This window comes from Anser brachyrhynchus (assembly GCF_964034855.1).
Source record: "Anser brachyrhynchus genome assembly, chromosome: 3".
In the NCBI taxonomy this organism is placed as follows: Eukaryota; Metazoa; Chordata; class Aves; order Anseriformes; family Anatidae; genus Anser; species Anser brachyrhynchus.
The window spans coordinates 22,194,473-22,216,546 of NC_137696.1; the positions used below are offsets into that span (position 1 = coordinate 22,194,473).

General features: G+C 42.0%; 1 protein-coding gene and 2 long non-coding RNA genes across 12 annotated transcripts; 2 read left to right on the top strand and 1 right to left on the bottom strand.

The window, feature by feature from the left end:
• Positions 1 to 402: 402 nt before the first annotated feature.
• On the bottom strand, positions 403 to 10,545 carry LOC308193219. 2 transcript variants are annotated; one of them, XR_013949469.1, is made up of 4 exons: positions 10,404 to 10,542; positions 10,081 to 10,226; positions 8,830 to 8,956; positions 403 to 757 (listed from the first exon to the last, which is right to left on the bottom strand). It is a non-coding gene; the product is annotated as an uncharacterized lncRNA (long non-coding RNA). The 2 variants fall into 2 exon arrangements; XR_013949468.1 differs by lacking the exon at positions 10,081 to 10,226 and having other exon boundaries at positions 10,404 to 10,545.
• Positions 4,558 to 10,038, top strand: LOC308193222. Its single transcript, XR_013949473.1, has 3 exons — positions 4,558 to 6,461; positions 7,888 to 8,702; positions 9,754 to 10,038. It is a non-coding gene; the product is annotated as an uncharacterized lncRNA (long non-coding RNA).
• Positions 10,546 to 10,656: 111 nt separating the features above from the next.
• On the top strand, positions 10,657 to 21,655 carry YPEL5 (yippee like 5). Of its 9 annotated transcripts, none has more exons than XM_080587639.1 (6): positions 10,658 to 10,787; positions 12,449 to 12,548; positions 12,652 to 12,716; positions 12,889 to 12,937; positions 17,700 to 17,872; positions 19,551 to 21,655. In XM_080587639.1, the coding sequence occupies exons 5-6, from the start codon at positions 17,732 to 17,734 to the stop codon at positions 19,773 to 19,775; spliced, it is 366 nt and encodes a 121-aa protein (XP_080443765.1). In that variant the 5' UTR covers positions 10,658 to 10,787; positions 12,449 to 12,548; positions 12,652 to 12,716; positions 12,889 to 12,937; positions 17,700 to 17,731; the 3' UTR covers positions 19,776 to 21,655. The 9 variants fall into 9 exon arrangements, with proteins under 9 accessions (XP_080443761.1, XP_080443765.1, XP_080443764.1 ...); XM_080587637.1 differs by having other exon boundaries at positions 10,678 to 10,787; positions 12,412 to 12,548; XM_080587638.1 differs by lacking the exon at positions 12,889 to 12,937.
• Positions 21,656 to 22,074: the final 419 nt, after the last annotated feature.

The window sequence follows — 22,074 nt, forward strand, 5'->3', positions numbered from 1 at the left end:
CTTTTAAATGGTTAAAACACAGCTCTGTGTGACTCCTGCACTCATTAATCGCTTTGTGAACAGCAGTTAGTGGTGGTTGTGCAGTGGATAAACATCTGCTAAGAGTGCAACAAGAACAGCAAGTTCATGTCTGAGTGCAAGTCTTCTTCAGGGTTTCCAGAAATTTATTATGAAACACTCTCAAACTCTAAGCCCTCCCCCTTGGTCTCTGCTGCTGATTGTGTTTCTTCAAGCCATTTGGGGAATCAGTGCTGTTGGGAGTTTCAGTCTGTCCTGAATGCTATGGGAGTCCAGAGGGGAACCAGGGGAATTGCATCCCAACATAACCTAAAGGAAGGCTTTGGAGGATATTTCAATTTCACCCACCTCAAACACCCAGAAAGAGAGAAACCACAGTAGGCATTCTTTACAGTGTGTTTCCTACATTTATTTTCTCTTGGGAGTTGGGCTGATTTTCACTGCTACGACTGATGAGGTTATGGAGCTCTGCTCTCCAAGCAGCTTGCTGGGACACCGTGCATCTCCTGAGCTGGCAGCTGGCAGCCTCAGTCTCCACGGTGGGCAGGCACCAGCCCTGCTCTAAAGCAGCAAAGTTTGAATTGGCAAAGTAAGATCCGCTTCACTAGCCACCTTTGTTTGATATCAGCACCTCACAACCCTAGAAGATGGAAATGTTTTGGTGATTTTGGTTTTGGTTTGTTTGTTTTCCAAAGAAGCTGAGATTTTCACATTTCACCTTGATTCCAGGAGCTTTGCACTGTATGGAAAGAAAAACTCAAACAGTCCAAGGCTAATGCAAACAGACAGCACTCCTTTTATCCCCCCAAAATGCTACTCAATGTCCTCCTGCCCCCAGTGCCTAGAAGATGAGCCGGTGATACTGCACCATGTTGTCCTCATGGACATTTTTTTGGCCAGTGTACCACAAACAGCTTTGAGAGGACTGGAGATTGCAGTCTTTTATTGGAAATAAAATGAAAAGCCCTGCCAAAGCCATTAGTGACTAATCCACTCACATAATTACTTCTGGTACAAATGATGATGATTTCTTTAACCCAATATTCCCTCTGAACCCTGTGACTGAAAATGCTTTGCATAGTTGTCAGTCCTCTGTGTAGGTCCCAAATTTCTTCACTTTTTTCCTTTCCCCTACCAAACCAATATCACTTTGTGTTTTTCAAAGACCATAGATTTAGCTCCTCAGAGTGGGAAAAAAAAAAAAGAAAAAGATTAATACTGCAAGTTTTTTCCACTATCCAGGTAGAAGAAATTACAGTGGGCAGCTGGGATCACTCCTTCCAGATGGAACTGGCAATCCCTCAGTTCCAAGGGTTTCTGCCAGGTAATTAAAAAATGCTGTCTCCCTGCAGGGCCGTCCACACATGGCCTTTTGGCCCAGACTGTCCAGGCAGTTTAGTTGCACTGGTGGAAACACTCCATGGGCCGCTAACACCAGCGCTGTCTCTGGATGACATCAACCATGAGCCCGCACCGAGAATCATTCCCCATTCCAAGCAAATTGGACTAGGTGAGAACAGAAAGGGGGATGGTCATACCCACAATATAAATCAACGTCTAAAGATCAAATCTGCACCGCACTGAATTATAAAAGCAGAAATTATTTTCCAAGGCTAATTTTCATCTTGCTGCTTGTTCTAGCTGATCATGCCTCGCAACAGGGGTAACCTCCTGAGGTTCCTTGTAGCATTTCACGTGGCTCTGCTCACCGGCTGGCTGCAGCTCCTCCCATCCAGATAGCGAAACGAGAATAAGCAGCTTCTCTTTCCCTTCTAGTCAGTATTCTCCTCCAAATGCTACGCGACAGCCCTGCTTTGTGGCATTTTGAGTTATAAACACTGTCAAGGGAGATTTAAATCCCCCAGAAAACAATTAATCTTTAAATAAAAATGAGTATCTATGAATCACTCCTTTTAAAAATAAGTGCTTATCAGAATTCTGTTTACAGAAATACTGCTTTGAGGTAGAAAAAGCTCCTGTTTGCCTCTAACAATATCAAGGTAACTCTGCGACATAAATGTCTGGTTTCCTTAAGGTATTCTTCCCAAATCCTTGCCAGCAGACTGCAGCCGCTGCCTCCTGGGAGTAGGTTAACCCCTTTCTCAGTAGCATCATTGCTGTTCTAAAGGCTATATTCAAGTATCTTCCCATGTGTAACCTTAAATGTTTAGTCTTCAGCTCCCAGATCCCAGTGAGGACTGCAGAGGGCAGGGTTGAGGCTCAGAAAAGGGAAGATGTGGAAAATTTCTATCAGTGAAGCCTGGAATTGATTCCCTTTATACCTGCTAAAGTGCAAGCCTGAGTGCAGTGTGGGTCCTGAGAGCGTGAATTCACAGCAGGCTTCAAAGACAGGAGAGACAACCTGCACATTCTAATCACATCTGTGTGCTGTTGTACTTTGAAGGGATGTTTATACATAACTTCTTTGCCTGGATGTAACCTGTTCCTTTACTTCTCTTCTGCTTTTATATACAAGTTTATACAGAAAAAACAAGGTGAGATGGGCGGTTCCTGCCATCATGCAGAGTGCTAAGGATGATTTGCTTGTCAGATCAACAACAAAGTCCATTCTCTAGACTTCTTTTTGTTTGTTTGTTTGTTTGTTTTTTGTGTAGAGTCCTTCCAGCAGAGAATTGCCTTGTGGAGACCTCCACTTCTCTTCATCATAGCACAGACAGCTTCCTCTTTCTCTGCCAACAACAGACCAGTCCTGCTATGGCTGCGTTGTTATATGTGAAACTAACAGGAGGGTAACATCAGGAGATTATTTCCTACAGTGGCCTTTCCATTTTCCATTTTATGTATGCTGGTTTCTAGAAGCAAGGGAAGAGACAAGCAGTATCTGGAAAGCTGAGTCCTGCTCAGCCAGTAGGAAAGAATTTCCTACCTCAGTGCTGCAGGTCTCAGTTCAAGAGCTGCTGTTATGAGCCAAAAATTGATTTCTAAGTTGCTCTGCCTCATGTTGAGTATTTATAATTCCACAACACCATGGGGGGGTGGGGTGGGTGTCACATAATTTAGCCCAGACTTAAATGACTTCCCAGAGCAGAGAATCAGAGTAGAGCAGCAGAGACTCAGAGCAGAGTCTTGATACTCTGCAGAGAACCAAGCAGGCAGTGCACAGCAAGGAGGAATGATCTGTAAGAAACTGCCAAACACCAGTTTGCTTGAGGCAACAAAAGCAACGGGCTATGATGTTACAGTGAGATATTCACGAAGGGCTTCTTTTATAAGGTAGTTTTCTACTCTAAAACGGTGGCAGGCTATTTCTAAATGGTTTACATAAAAGCCTATTTCAGCTCATTGTTTGCCCCATAGGCTTACTTTAAGCACTGATATAAAGAAAAATTTCCGTGGCTTTCAATTTAATTTATGCTTATCAGCTCTCTCCCAGCATTACCTAGACTTCTGTGTTTAACAGCTGACTCTGAACTAGAGCCTACTACTGCCTACATGCATACAAAAGATCAGATTGTGGGTGTGGGCTAAAGGATCATGGAGGAACAGATAAAACAACCAAGCTGTGTGGCAGTAACCTAATAGCTGAGATGGAGGGCCAAGGATCAGGTGTCAGCCTAGAAAGAGCTATGCCACACAAAAGAAAACTTCCCAGGTTAGCCATAATAATAACTAATAATAAGAATGAATCAACCAAACGTGATCATTTAGCAACCAGTTCTTGTTCAGTCCCAGTTGTGCTTGCTGATGTATTGCTCAGAGGCGTGTGCAGTGAGTCACCAGTGCACACCAACCTCCTCCCAGCTGAGAGCCACCGTCTTCATTTCTCAGCAGCTAATGACAGCTATTAGCAACCGTGAGCTAGCACAGAAGGAAGTATGTGGGCTGCCTGCGGATGGCTACATAGCAATGTAACGTGGCTTGTGGATGCATCACTGTCCCAGAAGGTAGAAATGCAGGCAAAGGGCGGTGTGACAGATCTGCTGTCAATGGCCATTAGTGGTGCCTCCAGAAATCAGGGGGCAATTAACAGCTACAGAAAAATCACCTGCCTGATACATGGTTCAACTCTGCTCTCAGCTTTCCAGGTGCTGAAGTGAAATTGAGAGCTGAAAGCTTTTCACAGTGTTTCAGACAGACTTTGACCTATTTATTTTTAATCCAGCTCTTGGCTCTGTCATTCTGCTTTGCTGCCCCTAATCCTGAGCTGTTCCTTTTGTTTCATCAGCTGCAATTTTTGTGTGTAAGCATCTCTGGATTTACCTTGTTTGCTTGCTATTTTGGGAGAAGGCATACTGCATTGCTCTGTTCTGTTGTAAGTTGCCCATTGGAAATCTTCCAAACAAATAAATTTGCTCAGGACTTACACGACCTGGAGAAGCCAACTTCCATGGCTCACAAGTGGTTTCTACACTGCCTATAAAACATGAGGTTCTGACTTTGCTTCTTGACTTGATTTAAAAACAACAACAGCAAAACACAAACTCCAAACCCTACCAAGTTTGACTACTGGATTTGAACTGGTGGGGTAGGAAAAGTACAGAAGGGCTCAGCGAGATTAATACTGCATTAGAACTGGGGAGACAGGAAAATAAGAAAGCATGGGTCAAGTATCAAGTTTAAAAAATGTCCCAGTCCTGGTTTCTCCACACTGTGTTTCTTCTGGACTTGCTTTGTTCTCCACTGTTTAAAACTGGATCTCCCTGAAGTGAATCAGAAACTGCCCAGTGTGTGCATGGTTTTGAAACAAAAAGTGCAAGGAATTGGATCAAGATCAGAAACATTTCTCTCGTAAAGTCATCAGGCTTGAGCCCAAGATTCCCCCAGACAAATTACAATGCATTTTCATGGATTAAGGTCATGCTAAATTACAATAACTGATTTTTTTTTAAATGGGTATCAGGAAATACCAACGTAAGTGTTATACTATGAGAAGTTCAAGTTAACCTGTTCCTATCACCCTCTTCCTGGTTTAGCAATGCCATTTTAACTCTAAAACACAGTCAGGGCCCTAAGGGCACTCGAAGACATTAATTGCACTGACCAGTCTCACCTGGGGCTACCGCCCCCATGCCCTGTGCTCATGGGCCTGGGGGCTCCCTTTAAATTCTGAATTGTGGATTTGCTCAGTTCCTGTTGGAGTTGCATTGCAGGTATGCCTGCCTCTAGTCTGGACTCCTGAATGGACCTTTGATTTTCTCTGCAGGTGGCTTTTCTGCTAGATGGCTAGCCCCCTCCTGTGGTTGTTGCAGCCTGTGATCTGTCCTTGCTGTTTACTTTTGTTCCTGGATGGAGCATGGACCTGTTTCATTGCTTGCTGTGTCTGGTTGCACTGATTGACCCTGTTACCAGCATTTATTTGGTTCTGCTTGCTGTTTGCAGATGTAGGTTTGTGCTAAGATTGCCTTTGGCTCCTGGCTTTGGTGCTCCTTAGGAGCAGTGGCTCATTGCTGCTCCCTGACAAATATTTTGGAGTTAAGCCTGCCCTCATTTAAGGTAAGGGAAGAAGCCAGTATCTTTTTGGTGCCCTTTTTCACAGTTTACTTTGTATTAACTTATGCAGAGCTGTCCATGTACGCTAGCAGATATGGGTCCCATAATGAATAGGTCTACTTACAGCTCACAGTTCCTCCTTTTTGCTTGGGGTGGGATTCACATAAGACTATCCCCCCCCACCCTTTTGTTTTTGTCTGCTAAAGGGTTCTTCATATCTATCCACTCATCCCCTCTGGAGTTTGCTTTATTGAATGCTGTTGAATTAGTGGAGGTGGGGGGTGGCTAGTAGTGTAAATAAGCATGTGCTAGGCACTTCTGCCACCTCTCTTCACGGTGTGCATTATAAGCCTGACAGTGTCCTAAGCTCTACTAAACCATAGGATGTGCTTGGACATACAGAAGACCATATGCTCTTATGCTGCAGGTCTACAAGGATCACTTAGCCTTACTAACTGGCCTGTAAAGAAATTGGCTAATTCAATCTAAATAATCTTTTCAAACCAGTCTAGGTTTTAACAGGGCACCTGTGAATGTACATCTGCTTTTTGCTTGTTAGAGGCTTACAAAAGAATCATTACTTCATCTAGCCTCTCATGTTCCAGTCTGAAGCTGGACTGTGAACAAGTCCCTGTTGCCTAAGCCTCTGTAAACTGAAGAGGAGTGAGGCACCTACACGAGGCCTCTTAAAAATCTGTCAAAACATAGTAGCAATAATAATTAGCTGTCGCATTACCAGATGCCTAGAAGCTTGACTAATGATGCAACAACAGTAATGATGGAATAATTTTCCATGTTCTATTGGTTAATTAATGTTGTTGTTTGCTTTATTCCTGCTCTGTGCTCCTCTCAAAACACATGCAGTGGCCGCTTTTGAAGGCTTCCTCTTCCAGTAGGTAGCCCAGTGGTGCCCTCCACCCCATGCTGTGTTGGGTGTACCGGTCACACATGAAGCTGTCATTGCTGCAGCTTGGCTCCTTGCTGAGATACTGGTAATGTCTTATTGTGTGTCTGTGATATAATTGTTGATGCATAATCACCTGTGAAAGCCAATATCCACCTTCACATGTCTCACAAATCTAAGAAGAAAGCTGGCTCACATCTGTCAAATGTGAGCAATCTATGTGTAGTCCTATTGAAATAAGAAAACTGAATCAGGCATGGTGTGGGTTGCTTACACACATGCTGTTCTATAGCTGTGTGAGCCCATTTGAGTCTAAACCTGTAATTCCCTGTACTCCTCTTACACTCACCAGTTTCACTGGCTTTAAAGTAACTCAGGCTACCTTTACAAGTCCCCCTGCTAGTCTAGATCTGCCCCTGTCTGGTGTACAATCACATGAGATTACCAGTGCCACATCATATTCTTTGCCATGTAAGCAGCTGACCAAATGAAAGCCACCAAGCACACTGTCCTTCGGGCTCTTGGCCAAAGTGAAGCCCGGAGAGCACAGTAAATGGGAAAACTCCTTGCTCTCAGCTCCTGGCTGAACTCTGCCATCTCCACTCTAGCCTGACAAGGGGTTTCGTATGACTTGCTTTGCCTCACTTGCACTCCTCATCTTTATCTCTGTGGTAAGAATTGTGTTGCTCATTCATATTAGCAAAGCACTTTAAAGCCTTTGCGTGGATGATACTGTGCAAGTACAAATTCTCACGGCTGTAGTTTCAGATGTAAGACACGCAGCTATCATCCTGCTTTTTGCTGCTATTGTACCTGGGATCCTTCTCAGGCAATCCGTTCTCTCTTCTGTGGCAATCTCAGTAATGCTATATCTCAGCTATATGCTATATATGGTCTCTCCTACTTTATCCCAGGTGCAAAAATGATGATGTACATTCAGCTGTACAGCTGGCCTCTGTGTTGACATCCCCCCTCAGATCTCTAAAGCATTTGCAGAAGGGGAGCTAAGCCTTTTCTGTTTCATCAGCTGTGGGCTCCTGTCATCAAGTTTCACTTGCTAAAACACATTGTTCATTTAAGAAGGTGATGCCATTCACCTGTGCTTACTGATGGGCAGAAAACAGATTTGAAGTCTGTATTCTCAAGGTTCTTCACCCTGGAGACTGGTTTTATACATGGACATATATTCACCGAGCTCTCCTCCCATTTTATGTGTATTCTGCATTCAGAGGGATATTTGACTACAACCATGTATTAGGTTGTATGCAGATCAAAACAAGCCTCTCCCCTTCTGCTTCAGTGGTATGGATGAAGAGAAGATATTTATTGGGTAAGCTTGCATGAACTGTTCCCTTCTAAATTTCTACGTGGGCCACTTCTTTCCTCTCCCAGATTTTGCTTGCCTTTTGATCTCTGCTCCCTTTAAATTTATCATCCTCAATAAATGTCTTTGTGTAGCTATGTATGAACAAAAGAGACTATTAAATATTAGAATGGGGCTGGCTTTCCTTTAGGTTCACCTTTGACACCTAAAGCTGCGCCTCCTGAACAAGGGTGGCACTGTTAAAAGACTGATGACAATACTGAATCAGCTCCAAGAAATTCAAGGAAATGCCATGTTGACTGCAGCTGGGAAGACCCACCTTGAGCTTTAGGAACAGCAAACAGAAAAGATGGGCAATGCTACAACAATCTTCCCTCCCTGTCCTATGAAATGACAAATGTAATAGACCAGTTCATTCTCTTGATGTAAGTGTAACCAAACAGAAGGCTATGGGAATTAATCTGGGCCTCAGGTATGTATATATACATATACCTAATCTTGTATTTTCCTCTGATTATATCAAAAAATGGTGATCCTCTGTAGCCATTAAAATGTGTCCTATTTAGTATGTGCTCTCTGTCTCCCTGTGTAGGGCTCTTTCTAGCCCAATCTGTCTTTGTTCTCATCCACTGCTCCCAAACAATAGGGAACACCTAGACTGTTTGATGAAGTCAATGTAAACTGGAGTAGCTGCTCTCTTTCACAATATTTACCTCCTTTCTTGATAGACAGCTGTTGTGATTTTGTTTTTGTTTGGTTATTGTTGGGTTTTTTTTGTTGTTTTCTGCTAAAGGAATGGTTCCAGCTTTCCCTTAGCTGAATATGATAGCTCACTTGAAATTGCCTGTTGTAAAACAGATGGGAGTTGACAGCTAAATCATTTCCTGCCCTGTTCAGGAGGATCAGTGGAGCACCACCCCACTGCATCTTCTCTCGACTCACATGTGTGCATCAGATCAAGATGCTGTGTTGAGGAACGGACACAATCAGATGACCGTTATGAAGGTATAGGGCACTTGATAAAATCTCCCCCAAAATAAAAAAAAAAAGTGAACTTGTATGATCTTGCAGAGTGTTGCCACTATACGGCGATATGTGGGACACAGCAGCAAAGGAAAGAGCAAGCACACACCTGTCATACAGATGGTCTGTCCTCCAAACCTCTTTTGATCCTCTGGAGCAGGTGTGGTTTCTAAACATTTTCAGAGAAGGAGGGATGGAGTAATGCTGACCCTTGACAAGGAAGTGGTTATACGAACCTGTAAATAGGAGGAACAATAATCAGTCTATCCTTTTGCAAGAGACCACAGCCTGAAAGCTCTCTTCCTTTCAGTAACCTTCCTCCCCTGTGGAAAACAGAAAAAGGCCTAGTAATGCAAAAAAATACAAGATCCCATCTTTGCTGTGCTTGTATCAACACCCATTCTACTTAGCAACTGTGCTTTCTTTGCTAGAGAATGGCAGCGAGTACTGCTGATTGCAATAGTGGCTGGCTTCAGGTTGATTTTTTGCCCCTCTGTTGGCCTCCCTGAATGGTGATGTTCACAATGATGACTCTTCATTGACGCAGGAGAGCTTTGTATATTCCCTGGCATCAAGTCTGCTTATTGTCACTGTTCCTGACATCTTAGTAAAAGCACAGAAACTCCAAGCTCTCTTTGGACATTAAGTTTGTTCTTTGATATGGCTCCTGAATGTTTTGGAATTTTATACTTACGCACCTTCTAAAATCTGACCAGCAGTTTGGGAGGGCAGGGGAAGAGGGGCAGCGACAGGGTAATGAAACCAGGTCTGCCATTACAGAGAGGGCATACAGAGACCTCCCCATCCTTGATCCTAATCTTCTAATCTTTAAATTAACTTTATAAATGATTTCCCCTGGCAAAACATAGCCATCTGAAAAAGTATCTATCCGTAAAGGACACCTGTGTCCATTGCAGTTTTCAGCTAAGCCAAAAGAAACAGGTTTCAGCTTGCTATCTGCAGGGTGCTGGGACTGAATGGCCAGCTTCTGAGGGGAAAATGAAAAGTAAATATTTCTTTTTTCTGTCAATAGGCTCACTTTACGAGAATGAAGCTGCAGGCTGCACCTTCTCCACTGAAAAATACACGTCATCAGTAACTGTTTTCAAATAACAAGAGCATCTAGTGGAACGAACCCAGTCTTTGAAGAGTAGCAAAGCTGAGAGCTCATAGAGGGGACATATAAGAGTCAAGTTTCTCTCTCAGAAATCACAGCCTGCATGTCTAGCTTAGTATTTTTGCTGCCCGAAGTTCTGGGCATGGGAGAAACAGCAATGTAAAATCCTGCTAGATCCCTGCCCATTCTTTGGCATGCATATTTGCTCAGTCACCGACTCCAGCTAAAGGACCAGCACTTTACCTTTTCCTTTTGTTGTTGTCCTTTACGGCGATCTCCCCAGCAGCATTGTGATTAAAATGGGGACGTTCACAGAACTCCCGTGACACGACTGAACAAACCACTGGGAGCAAAGCTCACACTTGCTCAGCGAGGCCGAGCAGATCAATCTGTTAATAACAAGGGCACCACAGACAGGTTGTTGTCTCTGTTTTCTGGCGATAAATGGTCCCCCTCGCATAGTGTTTATGGCTTTCTCCTACTATTCTCCATACTTTTGTTGTCCCTCTGCCACCAACTCAGAGGTGACTGCTGTCTGACAGACTCCCCCAACCCTTTCTGCTTACTTTGCATCACCGGCAGGGAGGCTGCCGACACCTATAAGCCGCGTCGACGCTCAGTTCTGTGCAGATCTGACCAGCCGGACTGAGGAGACCTGAACTTCCGGAGCTCAGCCCAGGACAACCGGCAGTTTTTAACGCGCTAACGTCGACCCAGCCCTTGCTAACGGCCGGAATCCGGCGGCGCAGACGGAGGCCGAGGCCCAGCCACGCGCACACCCACGCCGTTTACTCAGGGCCCTCCCCCGGCCGCTGCCGAGCCCAGCCCCGCCGGGGCCGTGCCGGCGCTGACTGACGCGCGGGGCGGGGCGGGGCGGGCAGGGGGCGGGGCGGCGCCGCGCACCCGGAGCGTCGGAAGGCACCGGCCGCGCACCCGCGGAGCCGCTCCAGGTAACCGCGGGGCGGCCGCGCCGAGCGGGGGAGGCCGGGTCGAGGGGGTGGCGGCCGCCGCTCGGGGCCGCGACGGAGCCGCCTCGGCCGGGCGCTGCCGCAACTTTGCCCTCGGCCCCGCGGCCCCGGCCGCCGCTGCCTCCCTTCCCCTGCCGCGCTCTCCCCGGTGGGGCGGCGGCACCTCCCCGGGCCGGCTCCGGGGCTGGCGGCCGTGCCCAGGCCCCTGCCGGCGCCCCGCGGGGCGGCGTTGGGCCGCGCGCCCCTCCCGGCGGCGGCGCCCCGTCAGCTGTTTCCTGCCGCTTGTTGTCAGGGCGCTGCGCTGCCGGCTCCGGGCGGCGGCGGGGCCGGGCCCGCGCTGGTTGGCTGCGAGCCCCTGACGGAGCCCGGCCGGGCCCGCCCCGCGCCGCGCTTTGTGTGAGGGGGGCTCCGGCACCGGGCCCTGCGGCCTGCCGGGGGGCGGCCCCGGTGAGCTGCGCGTCTCTGCGCTCGTGTCTGTGGCGTTCCCTCTGCCGGTGGCCGTGGCGGGCTGAGGTGGCGTTGAGGTCGCTGGTTCGTGTTTGTTTACTGTCATCTGACCTGCGCGTAAACCTCGAGCTGCCCGGCTCCTGCTGAAACATGCAAGGCTTGGCTTGAAAACTACCTCGTGAAGGGTCCGTGCGCTGTGAGAACTTGGGGGCAAGGCTCTCTTTATCTTCAGAGCCTCTGCATTGAGGCGTTCCGTAGGTGCTGTAGGAATCTCTCGGTGAGATGAGCTAGTTATACTGACAGCCTTCACGCCAGTGGGTGTAGTTGGGATGGTCGTTGTCTTCCCACCATCTTTTTAGTGTTTGTATGTTATTTATTTTTTTTCCTGACTCATTAAACCATTGGTGTCTTCTGGTGAATATTTGTACCACTTCGGCACTAAAATCAACGAAAACAGAACATCTGAATTGGTTCAACTTTGTGGAAGTTGCAGAATAGATCGATAGACAAACATTGTTTTATATGCTTAGTATAAAGAAAAAAAATATTCAAAACCAGGAAATACAGCTTTCTTAAAACACTTTAGTAATTCATTCTTTTCAGATGATCAGGGAACACAAATTGTTACTAGTTTGGGACTCTGTGTAGTGGGGGGGAAGAAATTTAATCTGAATCTGCTACCACTTGTAAATTAGTGCTTTTATTTATTATCTAGCAAGAGTATTGTGAGGGTGTAAGTTATGGTGTGGGAGACACTGAGATAAAGGGGCTGTGCTAGAAACGAGCACCCATCTGTGTGCATCCGCTGTCACGTGTTAGTGTTTGCATACACCAGTATAACGTACGTTAGCGTTTTTAAATGCACTATCTGAATGTGAAGCTTTCACTGTACCTGAAGAAAACTGTCTACAACAGACAATTACACTACTGTCACTTGCACAAATGCAGTTTCCTGCTGAAAGTCAACTTGTTATGGGTGGGAGCCACGCACTGTGTTCATTACATTGCCAAAGACTCTTCAGTCATTTGTTTGCGTTAACTTCCTTGTGTAGTTTCGTAGCGTAGTGGGGGTGGCTCTGAGGAGTGTAGCATCCTGTTCCAGTTCTTACTTTGCTTTTGGCTACGTGTGGTGCTTTCTGATAACAAATTCTGCATGTAGGCAGAGGCCAGAGACTTGGCCCTGTTTGCTTTAACAGTCGTGGAAGTCATATTGGAGGACTGCTGATTGTCAGACCTGCTGAGAAGCTGCATGTTTTCATATGCATCCTCACATGTGAGCAGCAGAAACCCGGCAAGGTAAAGACAAAGTGTGTTGTTTTTTTTTCCCTAGTGATTCTTTAGTGTGTAGTCTTGTGTAGCTGTGCTAAGTATTCTTTTTTCTCTTTTGCCCATCTTTGAGATGAGAAGATAAAGCTTAAGCCCTGTTCCTGAGATGAGACGATGAATCTTAAGCCCTGTTCCAGAGTAAGTACATTGTCAGAATGTTCAATTTAGGGGAACGCACCATCATTTTTCAAGGGGGATTGAGCACTTGTTTGCTCACCATACAAAGGAAAATGATTTTAGTTAGAGGTATGGAGAATGAGAGGCTGTCAGAGCTTTGTATCCTTTAACTAGCAGCTGTTTTCTGTTGTAGATCTGAGATGCTGACGCAACACTGAGGCATCTGCTATATCTGCAGTCCGGTGTGTGCCTGCTGGCTCTCTTGAGCTCTCACTCATGGTCCTGTGTCTTCAAGAGGTGGACTCTGGGACAAGAAAACCTTGACTTGTAGTTTGAAAAATGTTAATAAATAACTCTTTGCATTACTCTTTTATTCTTTATTGCTTATGAAAGTGTGCAGGTTAGGTACTACAAATACCAACCACATAGTTGTTCAGGTGGTTTGAACTCTGTGTGCAGGTAGTGGTGAAATTTAACTTGTTGAATGTCAGCTTTTTTACAGCTGTTGCTTGGTGTTTCCAAAATCAGCACTGAAAGACATGTAAGTTTGGGAGCACTCTGCACTAGGAATGCATATTACAGCACCCAGGCACAATGCTCATGTTTCCTGACTGTCCACGCACTTACTGGGAGAAGCATGTAGGCAAGAAACGTTTTACAGTACGACTTAGAACCTATATCAAGGCTTGTACTATCATAATACTGCTCTATCAACAAGCCTTACCAGCTAGGTAAGATGAGCTATCACTGATAGTTCTTGTAAAGGTACTCTCAAAGGTGCAAGCTGATAGTGGTGTTCCGTATGCTGACTTAGGACAGTGGCATCTTCTCTAAGTTCATAGAAGTACCTGCCTCTTCGAACTGTGTAGATTTAACACAGATTTAACTGTGTAGGTAGATACCTACACTAATGAGATACAAAGAAGTCTGTCATTTTAATTTGGTATCCATGATTTTAATGTTATGACTTGTGCTTGGTAACTTGCATGAGGGCAGGATGACTAGGACTTTGTCAGAGGCATATATCCAACAAAAATATCTAGATTGATTTTAAAGAAGAAAGCATGGGCCAAAAAATGTCTTTTCTCAGACCTTGGTTTTGTGAGTAACTGAAATTCTGTCCACTGCTACTGCAACTTCTGCTGGTAGCGTGATGTCATTGGCGCAATTTGGTAGCGTCACTTTCTGGTGTTGTGAATGGCAATAGGAAACTTGGCCAGCTCCGCACAAATGGAAGTTACTTTCACTATCTTTGAGTGTAAAGAGTGGATGAATGGCAAAGTGCACTTCCTTTGCATTTTCCCTCCCCTGATCAGAGGAGCTTTAATGCTTCATAATCCTGTGACTTTTCTTTGATCATTTACAGGTCATTTACATGTGTAAATGTAAATAGATGGCCATGCCTTTTACATAGGAAGTGAAAACTATAGGGGGGAAAACATCACAATTATCTTGGGTGACTTTGTACACTCCACTTCTGTATATAAGGAATATGAGCCCCGATTCCATTTTCAGTATGGAAAATTGCTTTCCCTCGTTCTGTTGTGCTTTTGCTCTTTTTTTGTTGTTGTTTGGTTGGTTGGTTTTCCTCCAGTGGACAGTGAGTATACCCTTTAGGATCTTTACATAATGGGAGAACAGTCTTTATACACTGCAAGTACCTTCTGCATTGGTCTTAGAAGTGAACACTGTGTTTTGTAACTTGGCTAAAAAGAAAAAGATGTGTGTGGGGGGGGGTCATTCCAAGTTAAAATTCACTTCTGTAAATTAAATGTGAAGAAAAAGTGACAGTTCCTTGTTAGTTCGTTTAGAAAACTCGTGATCAAATGCAGCATTTGGAGGCTGTCTTACTAGAAGTCATTTTGTAATTTTTCTACTTTTTATAACTGTGAGTAGTAATGCAATGACTATGCAAGGCGACTATTTTTCAGCTGGATCCTTTTGGATTCGTTGAAATTCTGTAACAATGAAAATGGAGAGCTAATGCTAGGAGTTCTAGGCTGTTATTTATTTTAACTGCAAATTGCCATGAGGCAGATGAGTGCAGTGGTTATTTTAAATGTTAGAAATTCTAATAAGATTATGTTAAATTTTGAGCGTGTTTTTTTTAAGACTGATTAAAAACTACTTAGTAATGCAGATTATAGAGGTTCATTTTCTAAACTTTAAATGTGTTGATTTTCTCGGAAAGACATTTTCTTTCTGATGTCCTGTATTCCAAAGTACATTCTTTCAGTACCAGTTGGTCTGTTAGATTCTGCTGGAACTTCAGTGTGAATTCTCACATCCTTGTGCTGCCATTGAATAAATCTCTTTTTGTCTTTCTGTTAGGACCTAAGTCTCGTTGGAAGCTTCTCTATCATTTAGTTAATGATGAGGTCTCTTTCAGCTCTCTGTGGTGATATAAATAATGGAGGGATTTAGGCCTTTTATTTCTGGACAAGTTTTTCAGACCTGAAGTATTCAGGTATATTAATTAATGCATTTATTTAAATATTTGTACTCCAGGACTCAACACTTGCATGCATAACGCCATATCAGAAGTAATAAAACATTTTGGGTGTCACTTTGACTTTTAACTAGTAAGAATTATACTCAACTTTCCTTAAGTATTTAAATTTTATTCTCAGTGTCTTTGGGTTCCTGTTTTTTGGTGCAGTTAAGTGAATTATGTTTTTAGATGTTTGATATCTTTGCATTTCTGACAGTTCTGGTGTATATTTTTCAAATTATCATGGTTTGCTAGGTTAGTCTATGTAATGGATCTGTTTTTGTCACTTAGCAAGCTTAGTGTTTGGGTTGCTCTTGGTAAAAGGCAGATGTGTTTTTGTATTTTTTTATGTTAGCTTCTAAAAATAACGACAGGGTGAGCCTTTTGTTTACCGTGAAAGAAACACCCCTTTGCATGTTGATTTCACATTTACAGTAACTTGTGATCAGTTAGTTGTTTTTAATACACAATACAATCAAGATAAAAATAGCATCCAAAATTAGTAAGAATGGCACACAGAGCTAGGCCAAGTGCCTTATGGGCATATCTGTCACAATTACTTCTATTGCTTGTGTTTGTGGTTTCTTCTGGTTGGAGACTGACTGATCCTTACTCACACTTACTGTCTGTTGATTTTCCTCCATGCTGTCATTGTTCATTTTTTTTTTCTCCATCATTTGCTATGAAAGATACAGGCATGTATTAGAAAGGTATGATAGAGAAAATTGAAGAAAAATATTTACTGTACTTTGAGTCAAGTCACAAGGAGTTACACCACTATGCTCAGCTAATTATTTGAAATATTTTATCAAACTCAAGACCCGTTATATTTATCCTTCAGGAAGAGCAATGGGTTTTGTGTCACCTTTAAAGGAAAGTGTGATTCCATTGCTTTGAATTTTTATATATCCTTCAGATGGGGTCTAGAAGACTAGTGATTTGAAAAATCCACATGCCAGGAGCGTACGCTAAAACCACTCCATTCAATGTTAGTCATCTTTTACATTGCTAGAATTTTTACATTGCAAGATTTTTACATTGCAAGAAAACAACCTGTTTATAAATATTTTTCAGTGATTTATGTTTTTTGTACGTATGAACTACTTGAAATTTTGTGTGTACAGGTGCTTGTTTTATACCGTTTTGTTTGTGCATCTTGAAGTAAGCTTTAAGAAACTGAGCCTCTAAAACTTGAAATGTGTTTAGTTTAGGTATTTGTTCTTCTCAAGGCATTTGACATAGAATACTCAACTTGACGAGCACAGACTTTGACGAGTTTCTGTATGAACAGCACACTGTCTCCTGCTCTGAAATGTCCACACAGTGTGCATATTGCAGTGTCAGATTTACTTTGCATTGTTGTGCATGAAAAAGCAGTGAAAATACTGTTTTGTGATTCCACATCTGAAGCATAAATGGAGGCATATTGTTTAACTGTAGATGTTTAACCATAAAACTTTTCTGCAGTTGAAATGAAAATAGCATCTTTAAATTCTTTTGTCATGTTATCTCATCCTCTGTGATTAAGTTTTAGACTGTCTGATACGCTCTGTGTCTACTCACTAGCTAACGTAGTAATTTGTTTGTTTAGTGTTGAGATACTTTAATTTTCCCTACTAGCAAGGGTTTTATTTATAAGGTATTGCAAATCTACATTTGCTTTTGAAGCTCTTTTTCTGATCAGGGGAGTTACTCAGGTATTTTAGCAATGGAGCTTGGGTAAATGAAACTGTTTTGTGTTTAGATTAGACAGCTCTAAATGTTTTATATAAAGCTGTCTGGTGTAAAGACTCAGCTGACTGTTAAGTTAAATATCATCCGATGTTATGTATATGAATCGTTATGTCTATGTATTGAAGTGTCAAGTACAGTAGCCAGTCTGCTGTAGTAGAAGACTAAAGCATCCAGGGTGGTGGTATTCTGTGGCTGCATGTGATAAATGTGCAAAACAGGGAGAAAATATATTTATAAAGGAGGGGATGGGGGTGTTATTTGGGAAAATGACACTGTAATTGTCTTGGTGACTCAATGTACTACTATGTACTTCATTTCCCAGTGCTGACTAAGCTGGGTGATTCGTTGGGAATATATATTGGAATGGAATTTCAGCATCATATTAAAGAGGAAAAGAAAATAGGGAAGAAGTATAAGCTTTTGGGTTTAAGAACCATATAGTCTAGTAGGAGACTGGTCTGCAAATGTCATCACAATATTTCAAGAGTTTCAGTTCATGCTTCCCTTATTTAATGTAATTAACTTGTATCTAGGTGTGTTCTTACTTGTGACGTGGTCAATTTTAGGAAAGACCTTGTTATTTTGGTTAAGTTTGGTGTTTCTTAATCTGGTGAAAAAGAGTGAATACAGTCTGTGAGTTCAGTAATTTATATATGAAAGAACTTTTGCAATGAGTAGCTGAATTGGTTTGCAGAATATTCAGCAATATATGTGGGTCTTTTTTGTTTTTGTTTGCTGTGATGCTTTATTTAAATGTACTTTTTTTTTTTTGCTTTCAGGTCTTGAGTATAAACTTACATAAGTTCTAAAAATGGGAAGAATTTTTCTGGATCATATTGGTGGCACTCGCCTGTTCTCCTGTGCAAACTGCGACACAATTCTGACCAATCGCTCTGAGCTCATCTCCACTCGATTCACAGGGGCCACAGGAAGAGCCTTTCTTTTTAATAAGGTTGGTAAGAAGCCAAAAGTGATCTAATACTAAAGTGATCTAATACTATCTCTAAAACTGAGATATGAATCTGCCAGCCAAGAAGTTTTTAACTCTACCAAAAGTGCTGTGTAATTACTATTTTTTTGATCTATTCCACTGTATTTGAAGTCAAATTTGGCATTGACTGTTAATGGCAAGCTATCTAAATTTATCTGCGATACTAAAAGGCTATAAAGAGGATTATGAATATTGTGGCATCACCAAAACATAGGGAGTTTTAGCTTTGGAAACCAAGTTCTGTAATATGAACCTCAAACTCATTGTGAGAGAATTTTTGTTTATCAGAGTTTCAAAGGCATTTGCTTTTTATTTACTTAGTTTGAAAGAAGTGTAGATTATATTTTTCATGTCTAAAACATTTTGGACTAATAGTATTTCAGCAAATTAGGTTACCACACTCTCTTTTACAGGTAATAATGCTTGGGATTAGTTCAATATTTTATATTTATCAAATTTGATTAAAATCAACTGATTGAAATATGTATGTCATAACCCTGAGTTATAGCATTAATTATTAACCCTTTGATATAGACTTCTTCATTAGTCAGTGAGAAATAGTGATCTTCCTTTGCTTTCTCACAAAGTTCCTGGTCATGTAACTGTTAGTGTTTTTTTCTTTTGAGTTCATTGAAAGCCATTTAGCCACTGGCTGTTGGCAGAGTTGATAAAGGTGTCATGAATGTCTTCACTTTACTGTGCTTTGTCTGGGGCTTTCTGTCTGTTGTTTGCTGAATCCTGTCAGCAGTATGAATATGCAAGTAAAAGCCTGTATAACTCTAAAAGAGAGCTGTGCATCTGATTTCTTTCTCATCCAGTAAGCACATGGTCTTGGGGTTGAAATTTTGTGTGTGTGTTAAATAGTGGGTTTTAATCACAGAAGTTGTTAGATTTTTATATTTTGCAGTCAGGACCCTTACAGCTGACACAGAGAGAGCAGGCATAATCAGGTGGAAAGCGTAAAGAGAAATGCAGCCCCATCTTTTAGAATCTTGCCATGCGTTGTCAGTTTGGATATAGTTCTGGCGTAACTTTTGAGTGAATTATACATCCTGATTTTGTGATGTTGCTGCCTAAACAAGTTAAAAGTATATTTTAAAATGACAATATAATGCATACACAGAAAGTGAACGTATAATGAAAAGTGAATGTCTTATGGTCTCAGCCACCAAGCCTTTTTCTTGTATGATTATTTCAAAAGCTTCCCAAGAATTTTAAGTACCACATCTTAATATTTTAGTTCTGATTTCTGGAAATAAGTGGTCATATTAGTTCCTAGAAATAGGGTAGATGTATTTACAAGTGGTTCACTATCAGTTAGTTTATAAATCTTCACCAGGAACTTATCACCCAAAGTTGAACACGGTACTTTGCACTCTTGCCTGTCTAACGATAGGATTTCATGCCTCTCTCAGTTAGACAGTGGTCATTATACAACCCTGTGAAGTATGTCTTTAAAAGCGTTACCTTCTCAAGCAGGAAATTTTCAGGGGCCACAGACTATTCCACTTCAGTTTTCAGTTCACATGCAGTGTCACAGACTACTTTCAAAATGTTGACAGTTATGCCTATTGTTTTCAAGGTTTGCTCCAGGCAGACTAATTCTCTGTATTCCCTGTCCCCTGTATGTTTGTGTTAGGTGGTAAATCTGCAATACAGTGAAGTTCAGGATCGGGTCATGCTCACTGGCCGCCATATGGTTCGAGATGTGAGCTGCAAGAACTGCAACAGCAAACTGGGTTGGATCTATGAATTTGCTACTGAAGACAGCCAGCGCTACAAGGAAGGCCGTGTTATCCTGGAAAGAGCTTTGGTCCGAGAGAGTGAAGGATTTGAGGAGCATGTTCCGTCTGACAATTCCTGAAGAGACTTGAGTCTCTTCTTGGGTTCTCTTCATTCGAAACTCGAAAGTAATAAAATCAACAAAAAAAATCTGCTTACATACACTGTCACCTTAGCATCAGAGTTGGATTCATGGACTACAGAGTGGGAAAGATTTTGAGAGTTTTTTTAGATGGAACCTTCCTTTCTTTATTCCTTTATATTTTACTATCTTTCCAGCAGCTGTTCGTAGAAAGAATGTTGTGCAGTTGCTGTAACTTTTTCTCTCTTGCATTTATAACTGTTAGATCTGAGAATGTATCTGCAGATACAGTGGGCTAAAAGAAAAATGTTTGGGGGATTTTTCTTTTGTTAGAGAGAGATCAATTTTCTTTTTTTAGTTTGCAGAAACTGATATCAGTGTAAAGTTATTTTAAAATTACAGGTGTTTTTTTAAAGTATATTCCAATTTTTGGCTTAAGTTTTTAGCTACTTTTTTTTTTGACTCAGTCTTTTCACCTGATTTGCTAGCTAAACTAAAGAGATCCGAATTTGTGCCAAGTGCTAAAGGTTCAGTGGTGGTACAGCTTGGGCTGGCCCTTGTGTCATATTCTTGTTGAGGTTGATTGGTAGCACAGAGCCCATTATTTTTTTTGTCATTCTTGACCCCAGGATGTCACCATTTCCTGTTTGTGAAGTCACAGTCACTATGTAAACTGATGTTGATTGAAAACTATTCTTGAAATAGGGCAAAACTGCTTGGCTTCTTTTTTTTAAAACTGATGTAACTTATAAGCATAGTAATAATATAAAATAATACTTGTCTGTTTAGTCTTGTGTTGCTTACAAATCAGAAGTTGTTTGTCATGATAGGGATCCAGTGGGAAACTCCTGTTTCAATAGTAAATTTTTTTCATTATTTCTCTATTAATCTCATTAAGTTGACAGGCAATTGCAGATCTTAATTCTTCAAGTAGCTTTCTTTAAACCCAGAACTTCTTATGTTAAACACAGCTGCTGTGTAAAAGGAGAAGACTGCCAGCATGTTTGTTCATGCATAGAGTTACGCAAGCTGCATCTTGTGAAAAGATTTAACTTAAACAGCTTGTTTTCATATGCCACTTCTGGTGTTCAAACTCTCTTCTCTTTCAACTTTGAAATTTTTCATTGTGATGTTACTTTTTTTATCTTTCTGGGCAGCAGTACATGTCAGCCTAGTAGTAACTAGTGACTTGGATTTCTGCTTTCTTGTAGAGGTCAGCTCCGCTTAAAACAGTGATGTTGCTTGCCTTGTAGCAAAAATGCTGTTCATTACCTTAATTAACTCAAGGGTGCCCAAACACTTTCATTGTCTTAAGCCATAAGTTAAGATCTCAAGGGCTGCAATTAATTTCAATGTTAGACATGTATGATTCTTTATCAAAGATCTGTATTTATTTATTTTTTCTTATTGGGTAAATAGTGGCCAATGTGAAACAAGTCACCCATGGATGTACAAGGAGACAACCAGATCTGGCCTCTGATCTTTCCGAATAACTTTTCTTCACTTGCCACAGCTCCATATCTGAAGTTAAAATGTGGAAGGTGACTGTGCAGGGTAATTTTTTTTTTAGCTGCCTAGTGGCAATTTGGACACCCCTGACTTGAATCTACTGCCTATTTGATGTAAAAGTAGCTTTACTATAGATTTGTCATATAGAAAGAAAACAGAGTAGATCACATACCAGAGCTGTGCTTGAATCGAGCTGCTTAAACAGTAGTGTACTTGTGCCTCAGATCAGTTTTTGCACTGAGTACAGTAGTACCCCGTTATCTTGTGTTTCTGTCCTTCAAAACCCCCCAAAGTCCCATTAGCATGGTCTTCTGCAGTACTTTTCTTGTACTTCTGACATTACAATAGAATAAAGTATGTTTTGTCCTGAATTGGTATTTGCCAGTCTTTTTCAGTTATTTTATTTTCATGGAGTCTGCCAAATGAATTATATAGCCCGTCGTCCTTTCCGTTCATTAAGTAAATAATTGGGTTTCTACAGTGTATGGTGATAAGCTGTAGATGAGCATCTCTCTCTAAATAGGTGGCAAAAAGAGTGTACAGTTGGTTTGGGGAGGTGCTAGGTGCATATCACTTCATGGATATCACTTGGACATTTCAGAGGTGAATTCATGAGAAAATAAGTCTTGAACTCAAGTCCATTGCAGTTTTAAAACAGAATCCAATAGACCTTGAATTGCTCTTTCAGTCTACATGCTTTTCCCCTCTGTTATCACCTGGGTAGCTCTGGGAGAGTTGCCCATCAAAAATTTCTCCCTCGAGACACTTTATTTACAGATAACTTACGTGT